The following is a 27693-nucleotide window of genomic DNA, read 5'->3' as shown; positions in this document are numbered from 1 at the left end:
GAAAATTTGTGTTGCATCTCTACATTTCTTCTTTTGAACAGTGTTGTAATTATGCCCGGGGGGGGGGGGGGGGGGGGGGGGGGCGCTCAAACTATCTCACTCAACTGTATATACATGGTGCAACAAAGGAGGCGTGCATGCGTGCCTGTGTGCGAGTGTCAGACAGGGTAAGGTTAGGTAGGGGGGGTGGTGGGTTGAAGCTCCATATGGGCACCCCACCCCTTGTACACCCCCCCCCACACACACACACACACCCTGCCCGCTCCACCTCCCCTCCCCGTGCAAACAGGCAGATGTCAAATGGGACGTGCCTCCCTGATGGGGCACAGGGTCACACCGCACAGGGGCAAATAACAGAACAGGAGGGAGAGAGAAATGCATTCCTGCCAACACACACACACACACACACACACACACACACACACACACACACCCTCCCCACCCCCCCCCCCCCACCCTAAAACACAGCAAAAGAGATGTATACACATGCTAGCAGAGAAAAAGCTGCTGACACAAACATGCCAACACAGCCGTGGGCTCACTGCATAGCACTACAATCACTAACAAATGATCCGACCAAGTCACAGCAAGATTTGTTTTAATGCAGATGTGTTTTAAAAAATTACCCCAATAGTAAATATGGGATTAAAGTTGAATAAATGAACTAATTCGTTTTTTACGTTCGTTACTTTTAATTATAACGTGAGCATTAAAATACTTATGCAACATCCATTCCTAATGACACTTTAAATGATAAATGAAAACTTAAAGTTTTAGCTCAGTGGTGCAGTTATTGTCGTTTCATTATATTGTTGTGTTTTTTTGTAATTTCACATGCCTATTGCACTGCATATACTCTTTAAAAAAAAAAAGAAGAGTATTAATAGTTTAGGCTATAAATCCTAAAATATGTATAAATTAGTCCATTAAATTCTAATATTGTCCATCCCTCTGATGTATGTGTTGGTCAAAATATTAGAAACACCTTTCAGTATAAAGCTGCAATCCGTCAAACACAAAATAAATCTGTGACTACAGGACAGGAAATTAATTCAACAATTTTTTTTACTGTCAAACTTTTCATAATTTTCATTAACTTTTCATGCACGAAACCAATAATCGATTGCACAAGTAAATTATTGGCAGAAATAATAATCAGCATATATTAATGCTGCAAATAATCGTTAGTGACAGCCACAGCTGGACAATACAAACAACAGCCTCCAAATTGATCATAAACTGTTTGTGTTTGTGTGTGTGTGTGTGTGTGTGTGTGTCTCATGCACTATTGACGATGAAGGGAGATGCAACTTGACTCAAGGACAGGTGTCAGTTGTGTGTGTGTGTGTGTGTGTGTGTGTGTGTGTGTGTGTGTGTGTGTGTGTGTGTGTGTGTGTGTGTAGGTATGGGCTGTAGTCCTAAACAAAGCAGGGGAATGAACACACACACACACACACACACACACACACACAGGCTGTTGTGTGTGTATTGAGCCCTGAATGGTTACGCCCGCAGGGCAGGAGTAAGGTTACTTTACATACTGCACTTACAGCTCCCTTTACCACTGGGGTATAAAATGGATTTGAATGAGAAAGAGGGAAACAGAGGAGTGGAGGGGGGGGGGGAGGAGAGGGGAGAGGAGAAGGGGGAGGCGGAGGAATGGGGGACTCCCTTTGTGTAACAGGAGGTCTGCTGCTGCTCTGGCATGGCTATGGAGATGGAGGAGCGAGGTCACTCTCCCTGCTCTCCCTCCCTCATCCTTTTACTATAGGCTGGCTGCTCTGTCTCTCCTCTCCTCTCCTCCCCCCCACCTCCACCGCCTCCCCCCCCCCCCCCTCCATCCATCCCTTCCTCCCTATTAGCATAGCAGCTGCCTGATACAGGGCGTAGGGTGGAGAATGGCCAGGTTGCTGTGTGCATATGTGTGTGAGGGTGTTTTGCAGAGGGAGGGATGTTAGAGGGGTGAATAGGGGGGAGGGGCGAGGGGAGAGGAGAGAGGTGGGAGGTGGGGGGGTGGGGGGTCCAGTCAATGGCGGTCCGTCTGGCTGGTGAATAGCAGCTAAAGCAGGCCCCCGCAAGCTAGACAAAGGAGCCAAGAGGGAGGGGATGGGGTCGGGGTGTGTGAGGGAGATGGAGGGAGGTGGGAGGTGGGAGGGGTGGAAGAATGAGGCAGTGAATGGAGCGCCTTGTCACTGGAGCTATGGAGAGAAGCACAGAATGAACTGGAAGAATGAAAGAAAAAGTTCAAAAAGGAGCGGAGGGCAAGGAAAAGACCAGCCCGACCACCTGTCTCTCTCTCCCTCTCTCCCTCTCTATCTTTATTTCTTTTACTCCCCTTCTTACTCCCAGGCAGACTTTTGGGGAGGGGACTTTCGCTGGTCCTGTTTAGCGACAGACATGTTCTGGGTTTCAGAAAGAAAGTGCAGTATCAGCAGGATTTAAAGCTCACCGTCATCCACCACCATCACTGATTTTTTTTTTTTTTTTTTTTTTTTGCGCTGATTTTTCTGCTGGTAGTTTAGTTCAAAGGATTTTGTGCAACATTCTGTGACATAAACAAACATTTAAAAAAAAAACATGGTGCAAGACTGTCAATAAAATGATTTTTTTTTTTTTTTTTTTTTACAAAGGGCGAATACACACACACACACACACACAAAAGTGCTGATAGGTTTGGAAACGGGACTGTGGAGTGTGATTATAGACGCAAGGAAGCGCAGTTGTAGCCAGAATAATGACTAAAACAGATGCAAACAGACAATAAACAGTCTTCGGTGCCAATAAGAAGGACATGCTGGATATTAATAACTCTTTTGATTGACCTCACAGACACGAAAACTGAAATCAAATCATGGGGATGTTGCTCTTTACGCGACTTTTCCAGCACCAAACAGCAGACATAGTTAGAAACTAGCCGGTGACTGTCATGGAGCAATAGGCAGGATTTAGTAGAGGCCAAAAACAGAGCAAAGAAAAAAAAAAAAAAAGAGGGTGAATCTTGTACTCGTCACGTGAACACAACGGTACTAATATGGACGTGCCGATAAGCAAGATTTTGCACAACAAGTTCACCATACAAACTTAAGAGGGTGATGCTTCGACAGCGTTGTCTTCACTGTTCATCACAAGTGGCCGAAAGATCAACGAAAGCACGTTTAAATTTGTTTGCCGAAGAGTAGTTTTAAGATTGTATTCAAGGTATTGTGGAAAATTTGAAGATCAGCTGTGAGCACTACGTATGTGCCCGGGCTGCTAATCTCCTGTGCCATTGTCCAATAATTATTGTTAACATATTTACGGCCCCGCCACGCCCACACATACCCAAATAGCCTACTGAATCAGACATCTTAGTCAGGCAGAAGTCAGGTGGAGCTCCGATGGGAATGAAGAAGAGCAATAATAATAAGAAAAAAAAAAAAAAAAGTTTCTCCGTCCTCAAAAGAAACTAAGAGGAGAGTGAGAAAGGGAGACGTCAATCAGATGTAGATTGTTTACATCTACATAGTTATGTGAAGGAACTTTAATGCTTTAATCCCAGGTAGCAGCTAAGAAACATCCTGGGAGATGTTAACTATCTGAATCGACTTCAAGCCGCCACACTTGCTCATATTGACCATTTCTATAAAGTCCATAAGGAAAATACAGAACGCTAAATGGATGTAAATGAGATGTAATGTAATGTAACTAGCAGGAGTTGACTCTTCTACTGTGTATCGAAGTAGGAACGTGTGCTATAAAGATAAATAAAGTGTCCTGTTATTGTCCCTAATTACTTAAAGCGGTCCCATGAGAAAAAGGAGAACTGTCACCTTGACAACCTGAGGTCATCCCTATCAGGGATGTCAGGAGGAAGACAACAAGAAATAAAATTGCAACCTGTTATCAAATTCAACGAACTGGTAAAGACTGTTAAACGGTTGCAGTATGTTCCTCTTTGTGCGGCTGTCATCACTTCACACTCCTGCAACAGCTTCTGAGAGTTCCTCAAATGCTTTCTCATCCTGAATGTACAACAGACCTCATTCAAACAGGCCGTTTGTGGTGCATTATTACACAATCCGACCGCAACCAGGTCAATACAAATGCAGTGTGGGGAGGTCACACACAAGATCTCACAGTCAAAGCTCACGTCATTGTACACATGTCGAACAGGAGCCGTTATAAAATGAGGAATTCATTGTTGCAAAACCAGTTAAATTGCATTTTACACGAATCACAAGATGTTCAGTTAATCTTGTGTGTTACAGATCAAGTGTAAGCCTTCAAATGAGGGGTGGAAGCACGGATATGAATATTTTATGAGCCTCTGAACAATGGCCTTTTGAATAGAGATGGAAGATAATCACACAGATGCACTTGATTGCAGCTGCTGTAACATCACCCCACCAACAATATTTAACTCCGTCTCTGTGAAATACAAAAACAAAACAATACAAGCGCATTTGCAGAGCTGTAACTGCTTATATTTGCCAGTTTGGCCTCTTCACTTTAACACAATGACTTTGCTGCTGTTCTTCTATGTTTCTTTTGGACCTGATGCAATTCCCCAAACAAATATTCATCTCCTTTTCTGTCACTGTCTTCTCTGCAAAGTCCCCCCCCCCAAAAAAAAAAAAAAAAAGTGCCTTGTGTTGTCTGGCTTCTCCACCAAAAAGGCCAGACCAAGATGAGCAAGGAAAGCCAAGGCACATGAAGAACCTATTAGGGGGCCTAGCAGCCAGCAGCAACCCTGGGAGGCCAGCCAACTCAGTGTGTGAACAATGGGAACCCAGCTCAACAAAAACATCCTGCAGAAGTGAGAGACTGGGAGGGAGAGAGGGAGGGAGGGAGGGAGGTAGGGAAGTACATGTGAGCAGCAGGCCAGATAACCCGTTCTGCCTGCCATGTATCAAAACACAGAAGGGGATGGTGTTTAGAGGAGCTAACTTTAGAGTTTAACAAAGAAATGCATCAGATAGGTGAAGTTTTCATGTGATTGGCGATGAGAGCTTGAGCCCAGGTCTTGTGTGGTTCAGCTGCAGCTCAGAGAGCAAGTTTAACATCTGTTTTTACAACGGCACAAACTTGTACTTGTCAGTGAAAACCAGAAGTAGACATCACTGATTTTTTTTTTTTTTTTTTTTTTTTTAAACTTAAATTCAAGATCACAGTGAAATGAAAATTCTCAAACCACAACCGTTATTTTCATCACATTTGCAATCCTCTTTACTCAAACAGTCACAGTTTAAAGCTGGTCGACACCCAGAAAAATGTTGCAACACGAACAGGTCTGACATGCAGAAAAATGCATTGTGTTTCTTTTCCCACAACCCTCAATGCAGCCACGCAATATCAGTGGCAACTCAGCATTTCTACGAAGCGGGGTGAATACTGGGCATGAGCAAAAATGCTCACAAATCTTGTGTTTTGTCAACCAGTGCAGTGAGTACAGCAAAGTGGAGCAAAAGACAAGAAACTTAAACTTAACTCTCCAACACGGAGTATAATTGAAAATAATAATTTACAGGCTGAACTTAAAAAAAAAAAAAAAAAAAATCACACTTTCAGTACAGGATGCACACATTGACATAGAATTTCTTAAAACTTTTGTGGCTGCAAATGAATCAAGTGTGCTGCAGCATTTCTTCCCCTTCTTTTTTTTTTAAATGACAGGTCCAAATGAAGCGAGAGTGGTGAACAGTTTAACCAACCATTTCCAGGGCCGTTTCATGCATCATTATAATTGGCTAGGAGGCTTCAGAGTACATATGTTGCAACAAATATCACAAAAACCGACATTTAAAAAAAAAAAAAAAAAAGCTTCTGAATTAGCAAGCAGGTTTTTCTTCGAAGATGTGCAATGGCGCTTTGGAGAAAGGGTTAGGAAAATGACACAAGATAATTTGAGAGTGTAAATAATGAGTGACAAGACATACTCCAGCGTACAGAAGCAAAGTGCCAGAGAGGTAAAAGCAGGTTGTTAGCAGAGAGCTGAATTGCAGTGCAAAGCTTGGGTCTCAATCATTAGAAAGAGAGCACAAGAGGAGAGTGTGTTGGAAAGTTTTTGAGTGTGTGGGGGTAACATAAAACCATCTCTCCCACAACACACACAGGGGAGGGGACCCTTCTTTAAACTGAGCCTACCCACAATGCACTGGGCTCCTTTATCCCAGCAGTGAAAGGATGAGGCCAGATGAATGACAAAGGGAGAGAATGGGGATCTGGGTTGGGCCCGGCTTGGAAGACAGGGAGGGAAAAAGAGAGAGAGCAGGGTGGGGGTGTGTTTCCCAAACCAACCTTTTCTATGAAAAATGCAGGGAGGAGGAGGAGGAGGAGGAGGGTGTTGAACCAGAGAAAAACTTAGCTTTTTGCTGGGGAGGTGAAGAAATGTATGCATACACAGAGAATTTTTAGTTTAATGATTTCTTTACTGGCTTGTACACAAACGTACAAAAATAATACAGCACTCATCTCCGAATGACATCACGTCATCATCACAGTGTTACAAATGTTCAAAAAATAAAAAGAATACAAATTAAAAAAAAAAAAAAAATCAGACATGATGGAACATCTGCATCACTCATGAAAGATCAACTGTTTCCTCTTGCTTGAAATGAAGCAAGACCAGAAACACAAGTTGGCCCAAAGAAGTCAGCACTTTTTCTTTTTTTTTTTCTTTCTTTTTTTTTTTTTAAGAAAAAAAATCCTCTCACTCATGTACACCAATCCGGCAGCTGGCTCCTTACGTCATAAATGTTATGACCCTGGTAAGCCAAATAACCACACAACCGTGCAATTTTTGTTACAATGATCTTACCATCAAATGTATTATTCCCCTTTAAAAAAAAAAACAACAACAGAAAGACAGCACTTCAGAAAAGAAAGTGCCCCAAGATATCATCATCATCATCATCAGCATTGATATATATATCCATATGTATATATACATACACCCAATCACAGAGATACACACATCTTTGTAAAAAAAAAACATCATGTTTTTTTCCACAAAGTAATACACACATTAGGACATTATCACCTGGAGCATATATTTATACAATAGTATTTTGTTGTGTTTGTTTTTTTCTATTCAGAAAAAATTAAAATGTTGACACATAAAAGTCAACTTTTCAACGAACAGTCATCAGTGCAATATTCAAACAAACAAACAAACAAAATTAAAGTAAAAAAAAAAAAAAAAAAATCAAGTTTAAGACAAGCGATGCATATGTCATTTGTTGCCTGATACCAATCTATACCTTGATGTAGTGGAACTATTTGTTTCGGTTAAATGTGGTTGTTCCAGGTTGTAAATGGGAAGTTCTGTCTGGATGACTGTTTAGCACACAGGCCTCATGAGAAGCAAACAATAACACACACACACACACACACACACACACACACACACACACACACATCAATAAAAACAAAAACACACAAACACACAGACATCTTCAAAACAGCTTCTCATGAGGTGAACTAGTGCTGCTGTGAAGTTTCCACACAACTGTTGGCCATTTGAGCAGTATGCTTAAAAAAAACAAAAAAAAACAAAAAAACACATCAACATTAACAAGAAAAGAAACATACAAGCAGCATTGTTACAAATGTTAGGGTGCCATGACTTTTCAAAATGCAGCAGGCAAGTTTGTGAAAACCAAATTTTCCTTTTTGTGTGACATCCTGCGGTAGTCATGTGTTGTTGTTGTTGTAGTTTTTAAGTCTTCATCATCCAACAGTATTAGGGTCCTGCTCAGTAGTAGTAACTATTCCAAAGCCTTGGCTCCTGCAGTTACCCCGTACGAACACTGGGGGCGCACAAGGCTCCGTATTTTTGTGCAATAAAACTCCCTGCATTTATAAGTCATGCGATACAATTCCATTTTTTTTTTTTTTTTGTATGACTGAAAAAAATGAAAACAAAAACGACCATACAGGCTGATGAGGACAGAGAGGGAGAGCAAAGGTGGAGCTTTACAGGAGAAACATGCAACAATGGCAGTGTGTGTGTGTGTGTGTGTGTGTGTGTGTGTGTGTGTGTGTGTGTGTGTGTGTGTGTGTGTGCGTGTGTGTGTGTGTGTGTGTGACAAAAAGAGTGAGACACAGACTCCCTTACAGAAAGACGCTTTGCTTGTTAGCACTGGTTTGGTTGTAGTGTAAAATAAACTGTCCCAACCGAGGATGCAGGAATTGGGTGTCATTGCATCTTCTGTGCTGGAGTCCATCTGTCTGAGGCTACAGAGCAGACACATACTGGCATGTGGGTGATCCCAGACAAAACTGCAGATCTCTTCAGACTCCAAACAACGTGGCAGAGTGGCGAGAAAGCAGAACAACTTGAGAATACTTTACAGTCGAGGTAGCTGGGAAAAAGGCAACCAAACAAAGTCATTTTTTTAATTGGGAGGATGAGGAGGAGGAAGAGAGAGTCCTCTCAGGGTCAACAGACCATAACAATGGGGGAGTCTAGGATTGTGGTGGGTGGGAGGTTGGGGGGTGGCAGGTCTACCTCCACACAGGACAGTTTACGCTAAGAGTCTGAAGCAGCTGGAGCCACCCATGATATTCTTACACTACACAGATTTTTTTTTTCTTAAAAGAAGAATCACAACATATTCAAAAATGCATCTTCTCAATGTACCTTCATAAATAAAACAAAAAACAAAACAAAAAAAAAACCCAGCCTGCTTTCACAGTGATGACTAGGATGTTAATAAAATACTGAAAGGAGATTATAAAGTGAATTCCAAATGCGATTTTTTTTTTTCTTTTTTTTTTTTTTTTTATACAAAGCGAAAGCAGCGGTTTTCTTTTAGTAACACAATGACCATTGGCAAAGTGGTCGCACTGGCCTGAAAAGTTGGACGCCAGCATGGCAAGATCTGTTGCAGAGCGCATTCAGCTACTGTCTCTTTTTTTTTTTTTTTTTTTTTTTAATTTCCTTTAAAATCAGAAACGAAGTAAAGCTATTGTGTACAGTACTTCACAACAATGATGAAGTCAATTGTTGTTTCATAATGATTACACATCTGAAAAACGTGTTGGATAGCCATAATGCCGCTCTTTGAGATAAAAAAAAAAAAATGAATCAATGGATTTATTAAAGAAAATAGACCTCTGGTAGCCAACAGAGGGCAACCCTTCTTCTCTTGTCCATGTGTCTTCCCTTTCAGATATTCCAGCATGCAGCCATTTAGCATCAAGTGCCGTGTTTCATATAAAATAACTTAAAAAAAAAAAGGGCTTAACAGAACAATGAGGAGCAACAGGTCAAATCTGCGCTCCCACAAAGAAACTATTCAACTGTACTGAGAATGGGAGGGATAGAAAAAAAAAACTGGGCCATCTGCACTCTGGAGTCCAAACACACACATGTGATGCACAGAAGCTGGTTTCTTTTATAGTAGACGACACGATCCAATATGCACATTCAAGAGGAAAGCTTTAGTACCAACAACCTCACCGAAATGGGTTTCTTTTTGTTAAAGATTCGTGTTGAAGCGCTGTGTATGATCCATGCGGTGCTTCACTCAGGAGTGCAGAGAGGACCCCGTTTGGTTTACAGTGAGGAAAGATTATTGTGCAGGCCTATTTTATTTTATTTTTTTTGTAATATAATTTGGCACAACTATTTAGATAATGGTTTTTTTTGTGTTTTTTTTTTTGCTTTTACAAGAGCCTGGCTTTCCCTTATGTCATGTTACAGTTTTATATTTCATTTGTTGTTGATTTGTTATTTTTTTTTTTATTTTCTACGTTTTTACCTGACAGCAGAGACAGATCACCGGGCGCCAGATGAGTACTTGGCCTTGGTGATGAGGTATAGCACAATGTCTTGGTGGCCCCCGAAGGCAGCGATGTGTAAAGCGCTCCACCCTTCCCTGTTGGCCAGCCGGATATCTGCCCCAAACTTCACCAGTAGTTTTACCAGCTCCAGGTTACCGTCAATGACGGACTGGTGGAGGGCCGTCTGTCCTTCTGGTCCGAAGGAGTTGACATTGAACTCGCAGTTTGTCATGTTTTGCAGCAAAGAGTGCAGCTCCTTGGTGTTGCCCTTCTTCACCGCCTCCTGGAAAACCCTCTGCGGCGCGGAGCAAGTCGACACATCCGCCTGGCTCATGGTTGCAGCTCACTGGAGGGTGGGGAAGAAGTAATCCTGCCTGGGCTCTAAAGCTGATAATAATCGTCTTCTCCCTGTTGAGCGTCTCTGGTCTGGTAACAATGCCACAGTTACACTGGATTATAACCAGTTGCTAAGGCACTTTAAAGTACTAAAACGGAAAAAGATCACTGTGTATATCCCAAAAAGGACAAGAGAAGAAATGACACACTTAGTGTGCAAAAATTTTAATATTTGAGAGATCCTAAATCCCCTAAAACATAAGAGGGTGCTCTCAAGCGATCCAGGGGTCTCTAGATATAGTTCCCCTTCTGTAGTAGCAGCTGCAGGTAGCCTACACAAGGGGATGGAGAAGAGAGACACCTCCGACTTCACTTGGGGAAACTGGCGTATGACCACAATCACCACAGGGCAGCCTCCTGGTTGTTGGATCCCCGTCGGTTCTCCTTGAACGGTCCAACCTGTTTCCTGGCTATGTGTCGCTGCTCATGTGGCCAGGGTGTCTGGGAAAGACAAAAAAAAAAAAAAAAAAGACAAGAGAAGTCCACATGAATCCCGATTCCTCACCAATGGACTGCCAGAGAGACCCTGCATTCCGCCACATCCAAAAGGGAGAGAGGAGATCTCTGTGCGCACGCGTTTACGCACGGATACACTGCTTGACTTTTGTTTTTGTTTTTTTCCCCCACTAAACCTGTCTGGAATTGTAATCCGCTGCAGATTTGAGACTTACCTGTGACAGATGGACGGGTCCGTAGCGACGCAAACGATAGAAATCCACCGTGTGGCCCGGTCTGTGTCCTCCTTGCGGTCCGTGTGAGTCTCTGCCCTGCGCTGCGCTCTGGGGGAATATTTTACGCGTCCTTTATTTGCATGACAATACCTTCCCAAAGAATCAACTGTGAAGGAATGGGCGGAGACCCGGGGAGGTTATAGGCTGCCGGCTCGGTTAGAAGGAGGGATCAGGGCCCCCTGAATCTGTAGGGAGGGGGCGTGGTATTCCGAGGAGGGAGCCAAATGTTGCTGCAGAAATATTAAACAAGCCGCCCGCAGCAATATTATAGTGATCTCTATATCTGATCTCCTGCAGTCGACCACGTGAAGGCAGAGGCACGGTGCGTCTGCCGGAGCTCTAAACTGCTGAGAAAGCGGGTAGGTTGTAAAGGATCGTGGATTACCCATCAATAGGAACTTGAAACAAAAAAGTTAATCAAGTCTCATCGTCAGGAGGATTGTCCATCCGCGAGAAGTGTCCCTCCTTCAACGCATACACATCACAGAAAAAAAAAAAAAAAAAAAAAAAAAAAAAAAAAAAAAAATCAATCAGATGAAATCTTTCTTTGAAAAAGCGTTTTTCTGAGAACACATCTCCGAAGTATTTAACCGGTATTAAAATGTGTCATTATCCACTTACATTTTTTTTGATATCAGGGAAATATCACAGGAAAGGCGTATTTCACTTAATCTTAACATTGACTCGCGGACGATACCATATCAGATAAATAAGACATCTTAATAAACCGGTACAAGTTAAATTATATCACATCTGGACTCACGGACACCAGGAGGTCTATTTGTTGCTGCCGGAGCTATACGTAGCCCAACTTTCTCTACAGATTGTGGACAGCCCGTGGACTCCCGGTAAACAGCTCTGTTACGGTTTGTGCACAAATATTAAAAGAATATAATGGGATGCTTCTACATTTTAAGCAGAATACTACAAACAGTGTTGTTCTCAAAAAGGACTCCAAAAAACACGTTTCACCTGACTCTTAAGTGTGAGCGCGTATTTTCACACCTGAAAATCTAAAAAGCCTGGAGAGGCTGCGTGTTCTCAGGACAGGAATTACCTCTGGAGCAAATGGTCACGTCAGTTAAATACAACCCCCCCCCACCCCCAAGTTTTATCGGTCATACCTCTCCATACGAAAACACCTCCGAGGAGGAGGCTATAGGTGGCTGTTTAAATCATAAACGGCGGATACAGTCCATTTGTTTTTAAATGACTAGACTGTGGGACTTCAAATAACAAAAGCCACTGCGCTACTTCCTTTTCGCAAGTGAAAAGAGGTGACGCTTTGCGCAGATTGACACGCCGCTCAGCTGCCCCCGCCACCGTGGGAACTGGGCGCCTGCGTGTGAGAGAGAGAGAGAGACACTGAGAGGAAAAGGTGGTGATAGATACTGACCGACAGGAACACGGTTAGACATGAAACCTGAAGTGACAAGAGATGGACAGATTGAGAGACAGAGAGAGAGAGAGAAATGTGTGGAAAACACAGCAGGAATGTGTAGCCTCCCTCAAACCGTTTGCTCCGTTTGGCGGTCGAGGCTTCATCTCGTATCTCATCTGTGTAACACTTTATAAGCCGCTCTGCGCTCTGATGGTTTGGCGGTTTTCACACTGTCCTCCTTTTCCCACACTCTGAACTGCACATTTGGCGCACGGCTGCGGCTGCCTGCATATATATGCAGGAGTGTGCGATTGTGGGTCGGCGCGTCAGTCAGTGTGTGTGTGTGCGTGTGTGCGTGTGCGCGCAACAGACGTCCCACGCACGAGGGCCGAAGCCTACTTAATATAATCCGAAACAAAACTGCAAACATGACAGCAGTTCTCAGACATAGTCAGCTTCATTTTTTTTTTTTTCTGGGCATAGTGCTTCATAGCTCGAAGAGCTACGTTTTACACAGGCTGACAGGTGTCTATTAAAGTCATAAATTAAACATCTGAGAGTAAACATCCTATTGTTTAAGCACAGAGTGCCCACAGCAACAGTAAAACCACTGACAGGTGAAGCATAAAGTATGCAACAGTCCAACAATAAATCCTCCCTTCATAATTACTATAATGTTCCTTTATTATTGAATCTGACAGGTGTTGATTTATTAACATTATGTTGTAATGAAAGAAACTGACTTTACCTTAATATTTCATTTTATTGACATTCATCTGTAATTGAATTGTGATGTTATCGCTGCAGACAGCAACTTCAACATGCTGGCTGAACTGCTCGAAGGTGCTTTATGGCAGCCAATCAGAAAACAAGTATTTCTGTTGATCAAGTGACAGCAAAGGATGGACAATAGTCCAAACAGCTGGCATGGGAGATGATGATTCATCTGTTTTCAGCTGCATGTGCAGGTGACTGTTTGTGTGCAGCCTGTTTTTTGTTTGTTCCTCTGCAACAAGTGGGCCACAGCTGCAAATGCTCCCAAACAAAGACAGTAGCTCTGAGTCATTAATAGAAATGTGGCGAAAACCTAAATGAGACCTTGTACACAGGCCGCAGTAAGGGACACGTGTTCCTTTCTATGGTCTTCATATGACACTGCAATGATCTGTATGGACGTACAAGAGTTTGTATCAACATTTTCACATCACATTGGCAGGAAATGAGTTTAGAATCATTACATTTTAAATCTTATATTTGCACATGTGAATTTTACTGCACTAGTGTGCTCTGTTTTACTTTTTCTGTCCTGAAAACTTGCGCACAGCATTGTGTTTTTTTTTTTTTTCCTTCTCCCTCTTTTGCTTTTGGTTACTGAATGGTGCAGAACATTTTCTGGAAAATCAGGAACATCTGTCCACTATCAGAGCTTTAGCTGCAATGCGTCTGGACACTTGGAAAACATTTGCACAGACTCCAGGAGCCAAGAATTTCTCCACTGGATGAGTTTCTTCGCAAATACCCTCCGCAACACTTCACTCTGGAGTCTTTCTTGGTAAAATGCACCTGGGAGGCAGCCATGGTATATTCGTTTAACTAGTGATAAAATACTTTTTCTCCCCCCCCCTCCCTATTTCTCATGTCCAATTATTATCACACTACTTCGTCAGGCAAAATATCACTTTACAACAGCAATGACGAATTCCTCGCGTGCGTAAAAGCGCACGCCAACCGCAGTTACAAGTTGCAATGGTGCATTTCCAAAACTTTCATCAATCAATCATCCTTTCATCAGCACAGTCGGGCTTCGTGCAGTTGGCCTGAACGGTCGCCTGCATGGGCGCAGAGGTTGCGCTGAGACCAACTTCCCTCAATCTCCGACATGGAAACCAACTACACAAAGATAATGCAAGTCTATTCTGGTTGTTTTTGCAGCCATATCTCTGCTCTGCGGCTGTGTGTTGATAAACAAGACGTGGTTTTTTTTTTTTTTTTTTTTTTTTCCATACAGAAAAAGAGACGCGAGTGCTGCCCTGCAGAAGGAGCGTCGGGCTGCCTGATGCCGATCGGTACATGGGCCGAGTTTTTGGCGCCGAGGCCGGGGCACCCGGGGCCAGACAAGACGGGAGGAGCCTCCCGTCTTGCCCCGTCCCTTCCCGAGATGTACGCTAGTAAAGAGTCAAGATAGGAAAAGTCACACAATGGGATACAAGAGGGAAAATAGATTAAAACTGTCATGTAAATGTCGATGTTTTTTTTTTTTAACCATGACGCTTTGGTAATTTTGGTCTTTTGCATTCATACCAGAAAGCATGCGTGTGTCTATGTGTGTGACAGAGAGAGAGAGTGAGAGAGAGAGAGAGAGGTGACGTATTACCAGGAGGGAGGGTCTTCTGAATCCAATTCATTCCGGACACCACGTGTCCTCAGAGCGTGGGAAAGAGGCGAGCTTTTCTTCCCAGCAAAGAAAGAGCAAGGATCAAATAACACGGTGCTGCAGCAGAAAGCTCTGCGCGCTCGGCAGAGGCAGGGGCTGCGAGTCGACCACCCGGACAAGGACGGGACGAGACACACTCAGAGGGGCTATTTGGGAGCTTGGGCGTGGACTTCATTCATACCATTAAAAATACTTGAGGGAAGCTCAATGTTACTGTAGTTATTTCACAGTCTGCTTTAAATAAAGCGCATGGCGACAAGCCAAGAGGTTTTTTTTTTTTTTTTTGTATTTCAGGAGCTGTTTGCTCCAGAAGAAAAAGCTCATATTATTTTATACTATGTTATGAGGAGCAACTAGGCGTCTTGTCCACCCCTCGGATATTTTTCTACAATGTCATGTCCCACAGACAAGGATAAGGCCAGCCTTCCCTCCACAATGAGCTCAAAGGCATCTTCTGCTGCCAAGATCAGTCATGCATGCAGTTTGTCATCGACCTCTTCCCCACACCTAAAAGTCTCAATTTGACATGCTTTCATATAGAGATGGAGACTGTCTCCATATCCCACATGCATAAAAGAATGAATTAATATTTTCATTTAATGTTTTTAGCTCTTTAAATTAGCCTATCTCCAATTTTTCAGCGATTCAAATGCAAACAAAAATCAAATCGAACCCTTTGTAAAGCGAGTCAAGAAAGTGGTACTGATGCCATCTACAGCTGGTGAAAGCTTAAGAAAATATCTGTCATCTCACAGGGGCATAGAGGGTCAGATCCGGACTACCGCGACTCACCCAACGCTCACAACAATGAACAATGAACGGTGAACTTTCTATTCATGTGTGCAGACATCCACTTTTGTAACGTTATTCTCCAGATGTGAAAATACTTGTAATGTCCTAACAGATAACGGCATTAGAGGAGGGCGTCTGTTTGATTGACAATTTTGTGGTGCAGTCAGGTGGACGGGCGTAGTGTCCTTGGGTTCCCCATTCAGATTGAGTCAGATCCACCACTCGCTCACCCCCGGCTTGTCTGTAAGGTCACTTATGGTTCCAAAATAGTAAAATGACCACAACCAAAATCCAAACTCGAGGCTTCATAATAGCAGTTCAAGAAACAATGGGTGACGTCACTGTTGGTCATTGCTTGAGCTGAACATGTCTACTTCTTCCGAATGACTTGAACATATCGAAAACAATTGGAAAGTAAGAGAATAAAGAGAGGACTGACCTGGGACACTTGTTTGGGTCACGCCTCTTTCCAGAGCTACTTGTCAGAATAAAGATAAGAAAGCTAATCTCCCTGAAAACTCAGACTGTTAAATTAGTGATCCAAGAATTACTAACTCTCATTAAATGCTTTACATCTGTAACCTTAAGTTTGATTACTCATGATATGATGATAGTGTGGATGTTCTGGAGCATCAAGATTAGTGAAACAAATCTCAGACTTCCTCCTGCAGCTGTTGTGATTCAAACACTGAACACATGTACTTCAGTGATTCACAGTATGACCTGTCATTGAAAAATCACTGTGGCTTTTTTGATCCGAGTTAAGTGATCAATAAAATAAAGTGCACATCTGGCCATGGTTAGACTGTAAAAAGATTTTTTAGCTCAACCTCCTGAAGCAGCTTCAACAAAATGCCTACCATGCTCTTTTGTAGACAACATTAATTGCAGAATGTTCCACGTTAGAAAATCTCTTTGAACCCTTTTTTTCTGCAATCACACAAATTCGGTGTGGGATCTGTGAACAGAAGAGAAGAAGGTATGAGAAAATGTGAGGGGGTTCTGTTGGTATGTGCTGGGTTACTCTGACCTGACGACTCTTCGGCCCCGGGGCAGGAAACCCCCACGCTAGTGTTACACCTGACAGACATCAGTGAAGCTTAGATGATCTCATCAATCTGTCCACCCTTAGTCCTTCACCATCTGCTTTGTGACTTTAGAAACACATAAAAAAAACTAAAAAAAAAAAAAACATCTGGTGATTGACGTAAGGCACAACTACTTCTCACAGATTAAAAATGAAATGAAAAATCTCTTTATTAAAACATTTAGCAGAATAATGAAACTTTATATAAACTTAATAAGAGAATGAAAATGCATCCTACCACAGTCCTGTCATTGGTTGATCACAGCTTTCAAGTCTGAACAATTAAAATGAGCTGGATCATCGCCGGATGGAACAAACTTAACATTGATGCATATTGTTAACGGCATGCGCTATATAGTTCGATAACATAAAATCTCCTGTGTGTTTTTACAACACATTACAATCCAAACCATAAATCACCATAAGTGGGATTTATAGTACAACAGTCAATATGGTCGACAGCAAAAACAAGTCAACACATGATCACAGGGTGACCCGTCTGTGGTTCATTGATATTAAAATAAATCTTAAACTTGAACAGAGTTTTAGAGGTACAATCTTGGAAGATTTCGGTTTTGTTCTCTTTGGTGGCACCTATGGCGATATGCAGTAATTGGAGCTGGGTTTTTGGATGTCAGTCCCTCAGCAAATAAAGGAGGAGCCTGGTGCTGTAGCTCCGCCTACCCTCTCTAATGGAACATTCCACTGCTGGGTGGGGAAAATCGTGTCACTAATTGCACCACTGGTGATTTTTCCCTGTGATATCGCCACAGACACCCACCTCGTTACGTTTTAATTACTGAAAACACACGGGCTGTCGTCAGTGGACCACAGGCTCGATCACCACTGCGTTATCTCATTCATCGATAGGCAGCGTCTTAACAGACAATTTTAAATTAAAATCTTGTCGATGACTTCTAAACACAATACATTTAAAACTGTTGAAAATATGTACATCTTAAAAAAGATTTGGAATATTACAAAAGACATGAAAGTAAATCCTTCACCCATCGATCAACACACTACCTTTGCTAACCATAATGGCTAACAGAGATCCAGCTTCTGAGAGCGGCCTGTTGATCCAGGAAAACAAAATATATTCATATTAACTCGCACATTGTAGTGGACTAAAAGGCCAGTCTTTTATAATGTTCTAATTTTCACCTGAATAAATTATTATTTCAAGCGGTAGACGGTGCTGTTGAAAGGCCTCAGTTGAAATGTCAGCTTCTATTCAGTCTTCAGTCCTCTTTTATGATTTTACCAAGTCAAATATGTGTTGGGTAATTTAATTATATTTCACGACAGTTGGATGATAAATGTGAAAAATGCTGAACATTTTCAGGATGTTTTTTTAGGGTCAGGTGAACGGCAGCAGCTCCACATCAATCATTTGTGCTGTGCCACTGCATGTGGCGCAGCAGCTGATTCAGTGTCCTCATCTGTTATGTGTAAGACCTCCTGAAACATGGAGAGGACCCGGCCAAAGTGAGAGCCTTCCCAGAACACCTTGCCACATCTGGTGCAGGCGTAGAAGAGCAGTATCCTCGGCAGGAGGCCAAGGGGCACAGTGTGGAGCTGAATGGGCGCCCCCCCCGGAAAGGTCAGGGTGTCGGGGTCCAGCCCTGAAAGGGAGGCCCAGCGACATTGAAGGGCATACCTGGGGAGTTCAGGGGTCGCACAGGGGGTCAGAATGTCACACAGCTTCTCCTCTTCCTGTTGATGGGACTCCTGTAGCGTGTGGTCAGTGTTATCCTGGTCCTGCAAGAATCCTACAAACCAAACACAATAATATTCTGACTTTATTCCTAAAAAGTAAGGGTTTTGTAATAGCCAACACAATAAAAGCAGGAGTAATGGCATGTAGAGACATCCTTTATTCATTAGCATAATAATCCATAAAAAATAAAGCCTTTCCCATATTACTGAGTGAGATTTCATGAAGGTAAAAGGGTTTGACTCACCGTTCTCTTTAAACATCCTGAGCATGTCCTCTTGGGGAATTGCCACATACTGATCACTGTTACACGCCTAAAAAACAAAACAAAACACAAGAACATTCCGGGAATGTTTTTGTTTTTAATAAGTAAAAACAAATGGATTCAGTTTAAATTTGTGCCACATTTTTACATTTATCTTTATTCTAATGGCAAAACCAGCAATAACTTGTTGACATGTAAATCACACTTTCAACTTTAGTAAAACTACAATTATCAATTTAAGCCTTGATGTAAATATTATGCAGACCAAATGAGACTGAAAACAGACTCCCTAATTTATAAACATGTAAATTTGACCATAAAAATCTCATCCCTGAATTTATAATTAATAATTCAATTAATAGTGTTTTCCTAAACTGTCTTTTCCACCAAAATGCCTACAAAACATAAATGTCTCCATTAGAGACAATATTCCAGACATATAACAACAACATATTAAGATACAGATTAATGGCCCTTTCCACGGTCCACCCGACACTACGAGCTTTTAGCACCAGGTTCTTTTCTGCACTTTGTTTTCCACCGTGGATAGTACTACCTCAGTGTAGCTGGTCGTCATAGTGACGCTGCATGAAACTACTGTGACATCACCTTCAAGTCGACAAACACGGTGTTTTCACGTCAACTTTTAGTACCGGCTCAGCTCGCTTGGAACCTCGATGGAGGTGATACAGAAAAAGTACCAGGTATCATCCATACATTTTGGTTGAGTGAGTAGAGTCGAGTCGAGCTGTACCGCACGGCGGAAAAACGGCTTATATAGATTGTGGAGTATTTAATACGATCACTTCAAAGTCACATTCCCGTGCACGCATACACCCACACACACACCCAGTGCGTGACATAGACTACAACCTCCAGTTGGTTTGGCTCTGCAGACAAATGATAAACAACTTGGTGATCAGTGTTAACACGCGATCTGCCTCTGAAACTCTAGAAACTAAAATCCTACCAGAGTACAAAGTAACTTCTGAATCCTCCAAGTCATTTAGCGGCGGTATGTATTCAAAGTTCACCTTAGTAACGTTATGTCAACTGTATAGACCAAATTTCCCCTGTTCCCAAAGTAAAAGTACCCGGAAAATGCTTGAGTCTGATAACTTGTGTTGACCCATTCACACCGACATCAAGCAGACATTTTTCCCAGGTTCTTGCTTTGGTGTGAAAGGGCACAAGTGTTACAGCAGGATCAGAATAGTGTTTGTTTGTGTGTGTGTGTGTGTGTGTGTGTGTGTGCGTGCGTGTGTGTGTGTGTGTGTGTGCGTGTGCGTGTGCGTGTGTCTGTGTAGACAGCATTCACGCCTCAGTAATGTTCACATGTCCATGCTGTCCTGTCCCTCTCCATGGTAAAGGTCTCCCTGATGGGACATTAGTGACCTCCTGTTTGCCGGACCCTAACGTGGACACACACTTGTCTGTAAGCCATCCTGACAGCATGTCAGTGCTAAAAGCCCTGTCAATACACCTGAGCTCCACCCAGCAAACAGCATTCCACTTAGAGGTGGGCTGTAAATCAAACCTCGCTCACAAGCACAATCCTTCCCAAGAGATTACCTGGGAAAAAAAATCAGGAGCAACTCAAGCGCATACACCCACCCAACACTGAAGTATGTCTCCTCCTCTATGAGCACATGCAAAGCAGTGTTTTCCTCTGTGGTGACGGAGGTCGGGAGAGGAGAAAACGGCAAGAGACAGTGGAGGTGTGGGAATGGCAGAGGTGTAATCTGTCTTGTCTGCGGGAATGAAGCTCATCGCCGAGTGGATGCACAAACGCACCACGCACGTAACATGCAAACAGCACACAAAAAAACGAACCACGCGAGACAAAGCACTTTACAATCTGCACAGGCTACACTGCAGTGCGCACAAACCGCATGCATACAAAGGCTCAGAGCGTGTACACATGGCTCATACATACAAGTGTGGCGGCAGCCAGGAAAACAGACCGAGCTATTTGCTCAGCTCGAAGTTTCCCAGAGTTGAGCAAGCCAGAACCTGCTCTGAAATCTCAAGGCTAAGCCACGGACAGGCAGGCACACACGCACACCATCTCATACACACGCAACCTGGATGGAAATAATTCTATAATTCATCAAAACACTGACTTACAAACGCAAAGATCCTGCAGGAATCTTTTAGACTAACAAGTGATACAGAAAGATAAATAATTTAAATTTGCAGTGATATTAACACACGTCAAAGCGATGTTAACAGATTTGGAGATTAAGCATATTTGTGAACAGCAGCTTTATTCTACAGCAGTAAGTGCTGGAGTTTGCAGGCACGCTGCCATCAAGCATAAAGTTATGTCCACACTAATGCATTGTCCTTTTAAAACAGTGACAAAAAAAACCATCTGTCTGTACCGTTTAGGGAAAAAAAAATCTCTGTCCACAGTAGTACACACATCACAAGCATGCCATGGTGACCCATCCGTTTCTGTGCCACGACCTCATTCTTACCCAACTCATCTCACTCCTCATGTTTAAACGGAACGAGCCTAACAAACACTGCAGCTCACTGAGTCTGATAGCTCACATAGTACAGTACATTACTACCGCTCCACAAAGAGCTGATAATGCAGCAAATCACTCAAATATGAGCTTGTAGGCAGTGGTAGTATTATGAAATGCAGACTTGAATGGCTGCTAGCACACACAAAGAGGTCAACAACCTTTGCAACTGTTGAATGAACTAATGGTAGTCATGGTAGATGTTGTTTGTTTTTTTCTGGAAAAAAAAAGACTCGTGATAGCGGCGTGACTGCTGACAGGTGACAGATAAGACCCAATCAGGAAGTAAACGTAGGTCTCGTGGTTTTAAAAAGTCACTGGACTAAAGTGCAGTCCCTGGGTTTTCAAACTAACAAGGGGTCAACAGGGTCTTCAAAAGTCTCAGTTTTAGGGGTTGGAAAGCACCTCTGGCGAGTAGTGTGAACACTAGGTGTAATAGTAAGAAGAGTTACACAATGGAAAACAAAAACGTATTCGTGTGGATATAGCTTATGAAGCTGCGTTCTCTGAGGCTGTACAGCACTAGACTCACTGTCAAACTAGTTCCAGTACAAAACCTGTCTGCACAGACTGAGTACGTTCTTTGAGATCATCAGGTGGATTGCAATTTTAAACAACAGGTTGAGATCAAAAGTGTCCCAAAAATAGCAAACAGAATACAGTAATTTCTATTTATATCTAACTCGACAAAGTTTTAGGCTGTTGCTACATTGTTTTACTGCCTGTTCTTTGTCTTTCAGTCGTTTTCAGGGAACCTCCTACATTCTCACTCCTCGAATGCTCCTTGCCGTGACAACAAAGGCTATCTGAAGTGTGATACTGTGTTTCAAAGGACGCTAGGTGGTGGAAAAAAAAAAAGAGGAGAAAAAGGGGGATAGTGGAGAGGAGGTGGGGGGGGGGGGGATTTGTTTTATCCCTAACGTGCTCAGACACACACACACACACACACACACACACACACACACACACACACACACACACACACACACACTCTGTAGGCAGCTCCCATGGGAAAATCCTCGGCCAATCTCAAAAGGCGGTGCTTTTAGGGCCGACGTGGGTCACATGGTTATGGACCAGCCAATTGGGTCCCGATGTTTTCATTCAAATTTGGGTAAGTCAGGTAAGGGGCAGCGTGGGAACTGGAGAGACGAAGAGTGAGAGGGGAGCAGGAATTGCACCATCGTCTCCTTTTGAAAAGCTGGTCTCATCTAACCTTTATATGTAAATCCATAAGAAAGTTAGAAATACTTCAAAGTCCACTGTCCAAGATTTAAAATATATGTACTGCATATAAGACGAGTTTTTTTTTTTTTTTTTCTTCTAGAAACTACAGTATGTATGCCTTCCATAGAAACCAAAAGAAAACATTCAAAACCAGAGGTTCATTGTTTGTTCCCATCATTTCATGTCTGCCATCATGTCAGTAGTGCCATCTTTAATTCCCTGTCATTCTGTCAGGTATTATTAAAATGGAAAATGATTGTAAGTGGGACGACATGCTGAAATGGAAAAATCAGCCTCAGTACTGTATTTCACTTCTGTACAAATGATGAGTAAATAATGAGTTAGGAGAAGCTCACCGGCCCAAAGCACTGATCTTTTTTTGCTCTCTCCCACGTTCCTGAGGTTCATGTAACAGTCTGTGATTTGGATGGACAATCTTAGACATGACACAAACTGGAGTGGAAACATCTTACTTCATTTCGTATTCGAGCACTGAAAAAGCTGGCATCATTTCAGTGTTAATCATTAAATCAAGCTCTTATCTTTGAGTGGAAAATAAAGCCTGAGCACTAGTTGCCAGTGTGCAGGAGAGAGAGAGAGGTGAGAGAAGGTCACAAAATCAAGCACTCTATTTAAATCATCATTTCTCCTCACTTATGAAAGTAGTTACTTGAAAATATAAATACTTTCATTGCACATACAAGGAAAAATCAATTTGTCTTTGTACGTCACATTTCCTGTAAGACACCGTGAGACTTTGAAATGCAGCTTAACAAGGTTTAGGTAACACAACTACAACCAAACCTCTAATGCGGAAAACCAGAAGATAGGATAATGGTAGATGGCTTCGTTATTTCATGAATTCAGATGAGCTGCACAGACATACTGTTCATCAGAATATCCTAAAGAAGGGGTCACTTGCAACGAAGTAAATAAAGTATACAATGTAATGAAATGAGAGAAAAGTCTCCAAAAAAACAGTGGAATATACAACTGAAAAATACATTTCGAGCCAAAGTTTAAAATAATGATCAGTCACAGAAGAAAACATGCAAGTTAACTGATGATGAGTAACATATGGTGAACAATTCTTTAAAATGAAAACAAAGTTCTAATTAAACAAAGAACAAAGTTGTGACATTACTCTTATTCTTTAAGATTTTGTCACGAAGGTAGATCCCTTCAAAATACATTTTTCCCAGATGTACGGTACCTAAAAACTGTAAGGGGGAAGTAAGGGTCACTTTTCCGCTGCGGCAGGAGCATGATGGTAAACACTGCCGTGACCTATTAAATGTACTTTCCCACAGTATCCTGAGGGTATCTGGCCAGTATCTCAGCCCAACAGTCTGAGATAATTACCAGCTCTGATAACTAACCACTACCACCTGACAGCAACCTGAACTTGGACCACAGCAGAGCCTGTCTGGGCTTGACATCACACACACCTTCCTCTGACTCACCTCGCTCACACACATGTACACACACACACGCTCACACTGCACAGGCATGCAAAAGATGTAAAAACTCGCATGCAATTTTCGCACAAATGCACACCCTTCCCTGACTCATGTTGCAACCCGGTCATTTCACCTGCATTAGCACAAATTATAGAAGTCACATCATGTCTTTCCCGATTTTCCCAGGAATACAAATTACCAAGAAGAACACGACTGCTCCTGCTGTAAATCGGAGCGTGAGCATACACGCTCTGTATTTCAACAATGTGGACATTGGTAAACACATCGGAGGTGCTGCAAATTGTTGGAACTCATTTTCAAATCATTCAAGACAGATATTTTCTCACTCATGATGCTGCATTTTTTTCCAACGCCGCTGCTCGTGCTCTTCTCTGTCCGTAGAGACCCCATCTACCCCCTCTCCATTTCTTTATGGTTATGAATTAGGTTCTCTTTCTGTGCTCTCATTTTCAAATATTATTGTTGACAAAAACACAGCTGTTTATTTCACTACTTATGTCCTGATTTTAACGGCTGTTTACCCAGTAGAAACCTATTTAATCTCTTCTCATTTAAATCATCTCGTAAATACATGAAATGCAGTATCCACAGTGTACGACTGAAAATCCTTGATGTGATTGTATTGTTTATTTTACATCTTTTCAGACATTTATAATTACTTCTCAATATGTTTTTGAACACTTTATAGAATTAGTTTTTTTTTTTAATGGTAAGGCGTTTTATATATATATACAGTTTTTACAGTTGTATATATATATTTTTTTAAATTGGCTTTAACTAAGTTAAAAGGTAACTTTCTGTATGTATACTGTGGTTTTGTATTTAAAAATCTATCTTTATACTATATGCCTCTTGGTGTTTCCTATAGGGTCGAGAATTGACTTGTGGTGGCATGGCTTGTGACCGATGTGTATACAGGGACTCATGCAGTTTATTGGGGGAGGAGGGAAAGGAGAGCGAGGGGAGATTGTCCACTCGTTAGTTGAGAGTCGTTATCTCAGACAGATTAAAAAATACATAACTATAAATAAACAACAAATGCTGAAATGGGCCGCCAAATATACTTGGGCAGCCCGCCCAAGTAAAGTCTGTGTGGGAAACGCTGCTTCTACATTATTTTATGTTAAAGTTGAAAAGCTGTGTATGATATGTACATGCAGTGCAGGTGCAGGAAATTACACCAATTATATTGGCATCATTAACTGTCAATGTGTTACATTAGGGAGCTTCTTCACAAGATGAGGCACCACCAGGACTGTCCCTCACAATATGTGGAGAAACGTTACACATTTTCTGCTCTGCTTGTTGGAGTCCCTCCCTTATTCTGTTAACTCTTGCTCAATCCGTTTTTTCTTTCTTTCTGTCGTCAACTCTGCTTTGCACTTTCGACCATTTTCTCACCCTCCACTTGGCCTCAGCATTTCTGCCTTTTCTTCACTCTCTCCCTTGCTCCCTTAGTCCGTCTTTATTGGTGCTCACTAAAAGGGGTAATGAAGAAGATAATAGTCCAGAGTCTAGCAGATAACAGTCTAGCCGTCACACAAATAGCACTAATGCTTTCCCTTGGCTTGGCACAGTCAGTCCATTCTGTTTTTTTACACACTCAACCTTCAACCTCAACCTCTATCTCTCCCTCTCTCTCTCCAGTTGAACCCATGTCTTCTCCACTATGTCTTGCTTGAAGCTCCATCTACCCCCTTCCAGTGTTTTCTTCAATTTCTCTCTGCTTTTCTCTGGTTGTCTCTCACCTCTAACCTCTTCTTTCTCTCCTTCCCCAAGTACTCTCTTTTCCTCTCTCTTCAGATGCCACATAACTGGGGCCGGTCTAAGCCAAACAGCTCAGGGAAACAACGAGCTGAAAAGGTCCGTTGACAATGCTGCTCGCTGGGCGATGGGTTTTGAAGAGGGATAAAAACAGCTCATCTCAAAAACATAAAAAGTTGGATTAAACCATTGGCCAGCTTCTATTGATATGTTGCTTTTTTTTTTTTTTTTTTTTTACTAGAACCCAAAACTAAAACAACCAGACTAAACATTTTAAGTTGGAGGGGCAAAGCTTAACGTGGTGCATGACATAAGACACTTGGCCTACCGAGTATTAATACTGTTGAATTATCATGTTAGTGTCAGTTTATGACAGCTCGAAGCTGTTCTGTGCTGCAGACTTTCAGTAAACGGTTTCCAAACGACAGCTCAAACAATTAGTAACTCATTTTGATAATTGATTGTTTACTTCAAGCAAAAGTGTAATATTTGCAGGTTTTTTCAGTTTTAAAGGTCAGTCAAATGAATATCTTTGGATTTTAGACGGTTGAGTGGGAGAAAGGCTATTTGAACATGTCACTCTTGCTTCTGGGAAAATGTGTAAGGTAAAGTTTTTTTAAGTATTTTCTGACAGTTTGTAGCAGAAACAGTTGACTGAACCGAATAATATCCATTGTAACCAATAATGAAAATAATGGGCAGCTGCAGCTGCATGTCGAAGTCATTCCAGTAATTTGCTCATAAGGAGCAAATGAGCCAAACATAAATCCTACTGAAGATATACCAATGCAAGGATCCAAGTTGTGCAGGTTCTCTCATATATTGTTGAATGAAACAGACGGCAAATGTAAAATCATAAATTCATAATCTTAAGATTTTTTGTGATTTCTGTATAATAGATACAAATATAAGATAACTTTCGCAGCAGTATGTACATTTGACATGACAAATGGTTCAAATTCGAGCAGCTGTGTTGTGAAAGAGCCTCTTTTGTCTTAAAATAAACGCCAGTAACGTCATTTACTTTGCCTTTTCTGCCCAATTTCCTTTGATTGTTGCACAATTGCTGAGGAGACAAATGGTGGGTTTTGTGGTGCTGTCATATGGGCAATAAAGACAACTGGTTCCCTAAAACACAGAGCGTCCATGTAACGGTCCGTTGACGTTTGTCTTTTTGAGACGGACGTGTTGCTCCAAATGTTTTTCCCGGTTTGCCTGTGCAGCGTGACGTTTCCACACGCTTCCACAGTGAAACTGTCCAAGTACAAATTTTTCCCATGCCTTCACTGCACCCATTCAACCCGACGTTACGACATCCACAGCTTTCCTCGACATGCGCTAACAGTTCTCAAACCGTCACTACACCCACACGCGCAAACTGAAATTCCACCCACTGAATCCACCAACCTGAACTACATCTGTTCGCGTACACGTACACACAGCCTCGTCATGGGAGAGCCACCAGCAGATCCCTTTGCTCAACGTTTATCGCTGCTGGCGCATATTTCACCGTTCCAGCCCCCCCTCTTCACCACTTCTCTCACTTTTCCTTTTTTCTTAATCTCTTCCTGATGTAGAGGCACGCAGGGAATGTTATTGTCATGCTGAGTGATTCATCCAGGACTGTAAATATTGACAGTGGTGGCTGCTGCTCGTCTGGTCTGTTCTCTCCTGAAAAGCTGTGAGGGAATGGAGAGGAAACGACTCTACCACGTGGCGCTTTGACAGGCAAGGTGTCGATGTTCGAGTAGGGTACCGACAAATCATTTTACATGCCAGCCTGCTTGTCCGATGGTTTCAAAGTCGAATGCTTGCATTATCTGATGTGGGACTTCCTTCACAACAAACACGCGGCGATGGATCATGTCTGTCACAACAGGGTTTAAAAAAGCCCACAAAGTTAGACGATGGTGAGACCTCATCATTTGTTGGATTTCACTTACAACTTAATTCTTCGTACTTCACTGTTAAGCCTTGCACCACTTTTGGACTGTTTTTATCGTCCCGATTAGTTATACATGGTAATATGGTGCAATCTGAAGATCAAGGAGGCCAATGACATGCAAAGCTGAAGACCATCTCTCCGTTTATGACCACCTGCTGTCACATGACCACATTTCTA

At 42.2% G+C, this 27693-nt stretch overlaps 2 protein-coding genes across 3 annotated transcripts in view; both read right to left on the bottom strand.

Moving 5' to 3' along the window:
- Positions 1-6377: 6377 nt before the first annotated feature.
- nrarpa (NOTCH regulated ankyrin repeat protein a) lies at positions 6378-12214 on the bottom strand. 2 transcript variants are annotated; one of them, XM_069163527.1, is made up of 3 exons: positions 12017-12214; positions 10833-10940; positions 6378-10602 (listed from the first exon to the last, which is right to left on the bottom strand). In XM_069163527.1, exon 3 carries the CDS (start codon positions 10097-10099, stop codon positions 9761-9763), a length of 339 nt encoding a protein of 112 aa, XP_069019628.1. In that variant the 5' UTR covers positions 10100-10602; positions 10833-10940; positions 12017-12214; the 3' UTR covers positions 6378-9760. The 2 variants fall into 2 exon arrangements, with proteins under 2 accessions (XP_069019628.1, XP_069019619.1); XM_069163518.1 differs by lacking the exon at positions 12017-12214 and having other exon boundaries at positions 10833-11326.
- Positions 12215-16731: 4517 nt separating this feature from the next.
- Positions 16732-27693, bottom strand: part of exd3 (exonuclease 3'-5' domain containing 3) — a 42431-nt gene continuing 31469 nt past the window's right edge. Inside the window, exons 20-21 of the mRNA XM_069163507.1 lie at positions 18551-18617; positions 16732-18358 (exon numbers count right to left, since the gene is read on the bottom strand). Of these exons, the coding sequence (XP_069019608.1) occupies positions 17976-18358; positions 18551-18617 (450 nt within the window). The 3' untranslated portion in view covers positions 16732-17975. The remainder of the gene's footprint in view (positions 18359-18550; positions 18618-27693) is intronic.

Source organism: Embiotoca jacksoni, unplaced genomic scaffold, assembly GCF_022577435.1.
Source record: "Embiotoca jacksoni isolate LCO1_2020_lvr unplaced genomic scaffold, fEmbJac1.0.p SCAF_10, whole genome shotgun sequence".
Taxonomy (NCBI): Eukaryota; Metazoa; Chordata; class Actinopteri; family Embiotocidae; genus Embiotoca; species Embiotoca jacksoni.
Note: the sequence above shows the minus strand (reverse complement) of the source record. Positions and strands in the feature narration are given on the sequence as shown.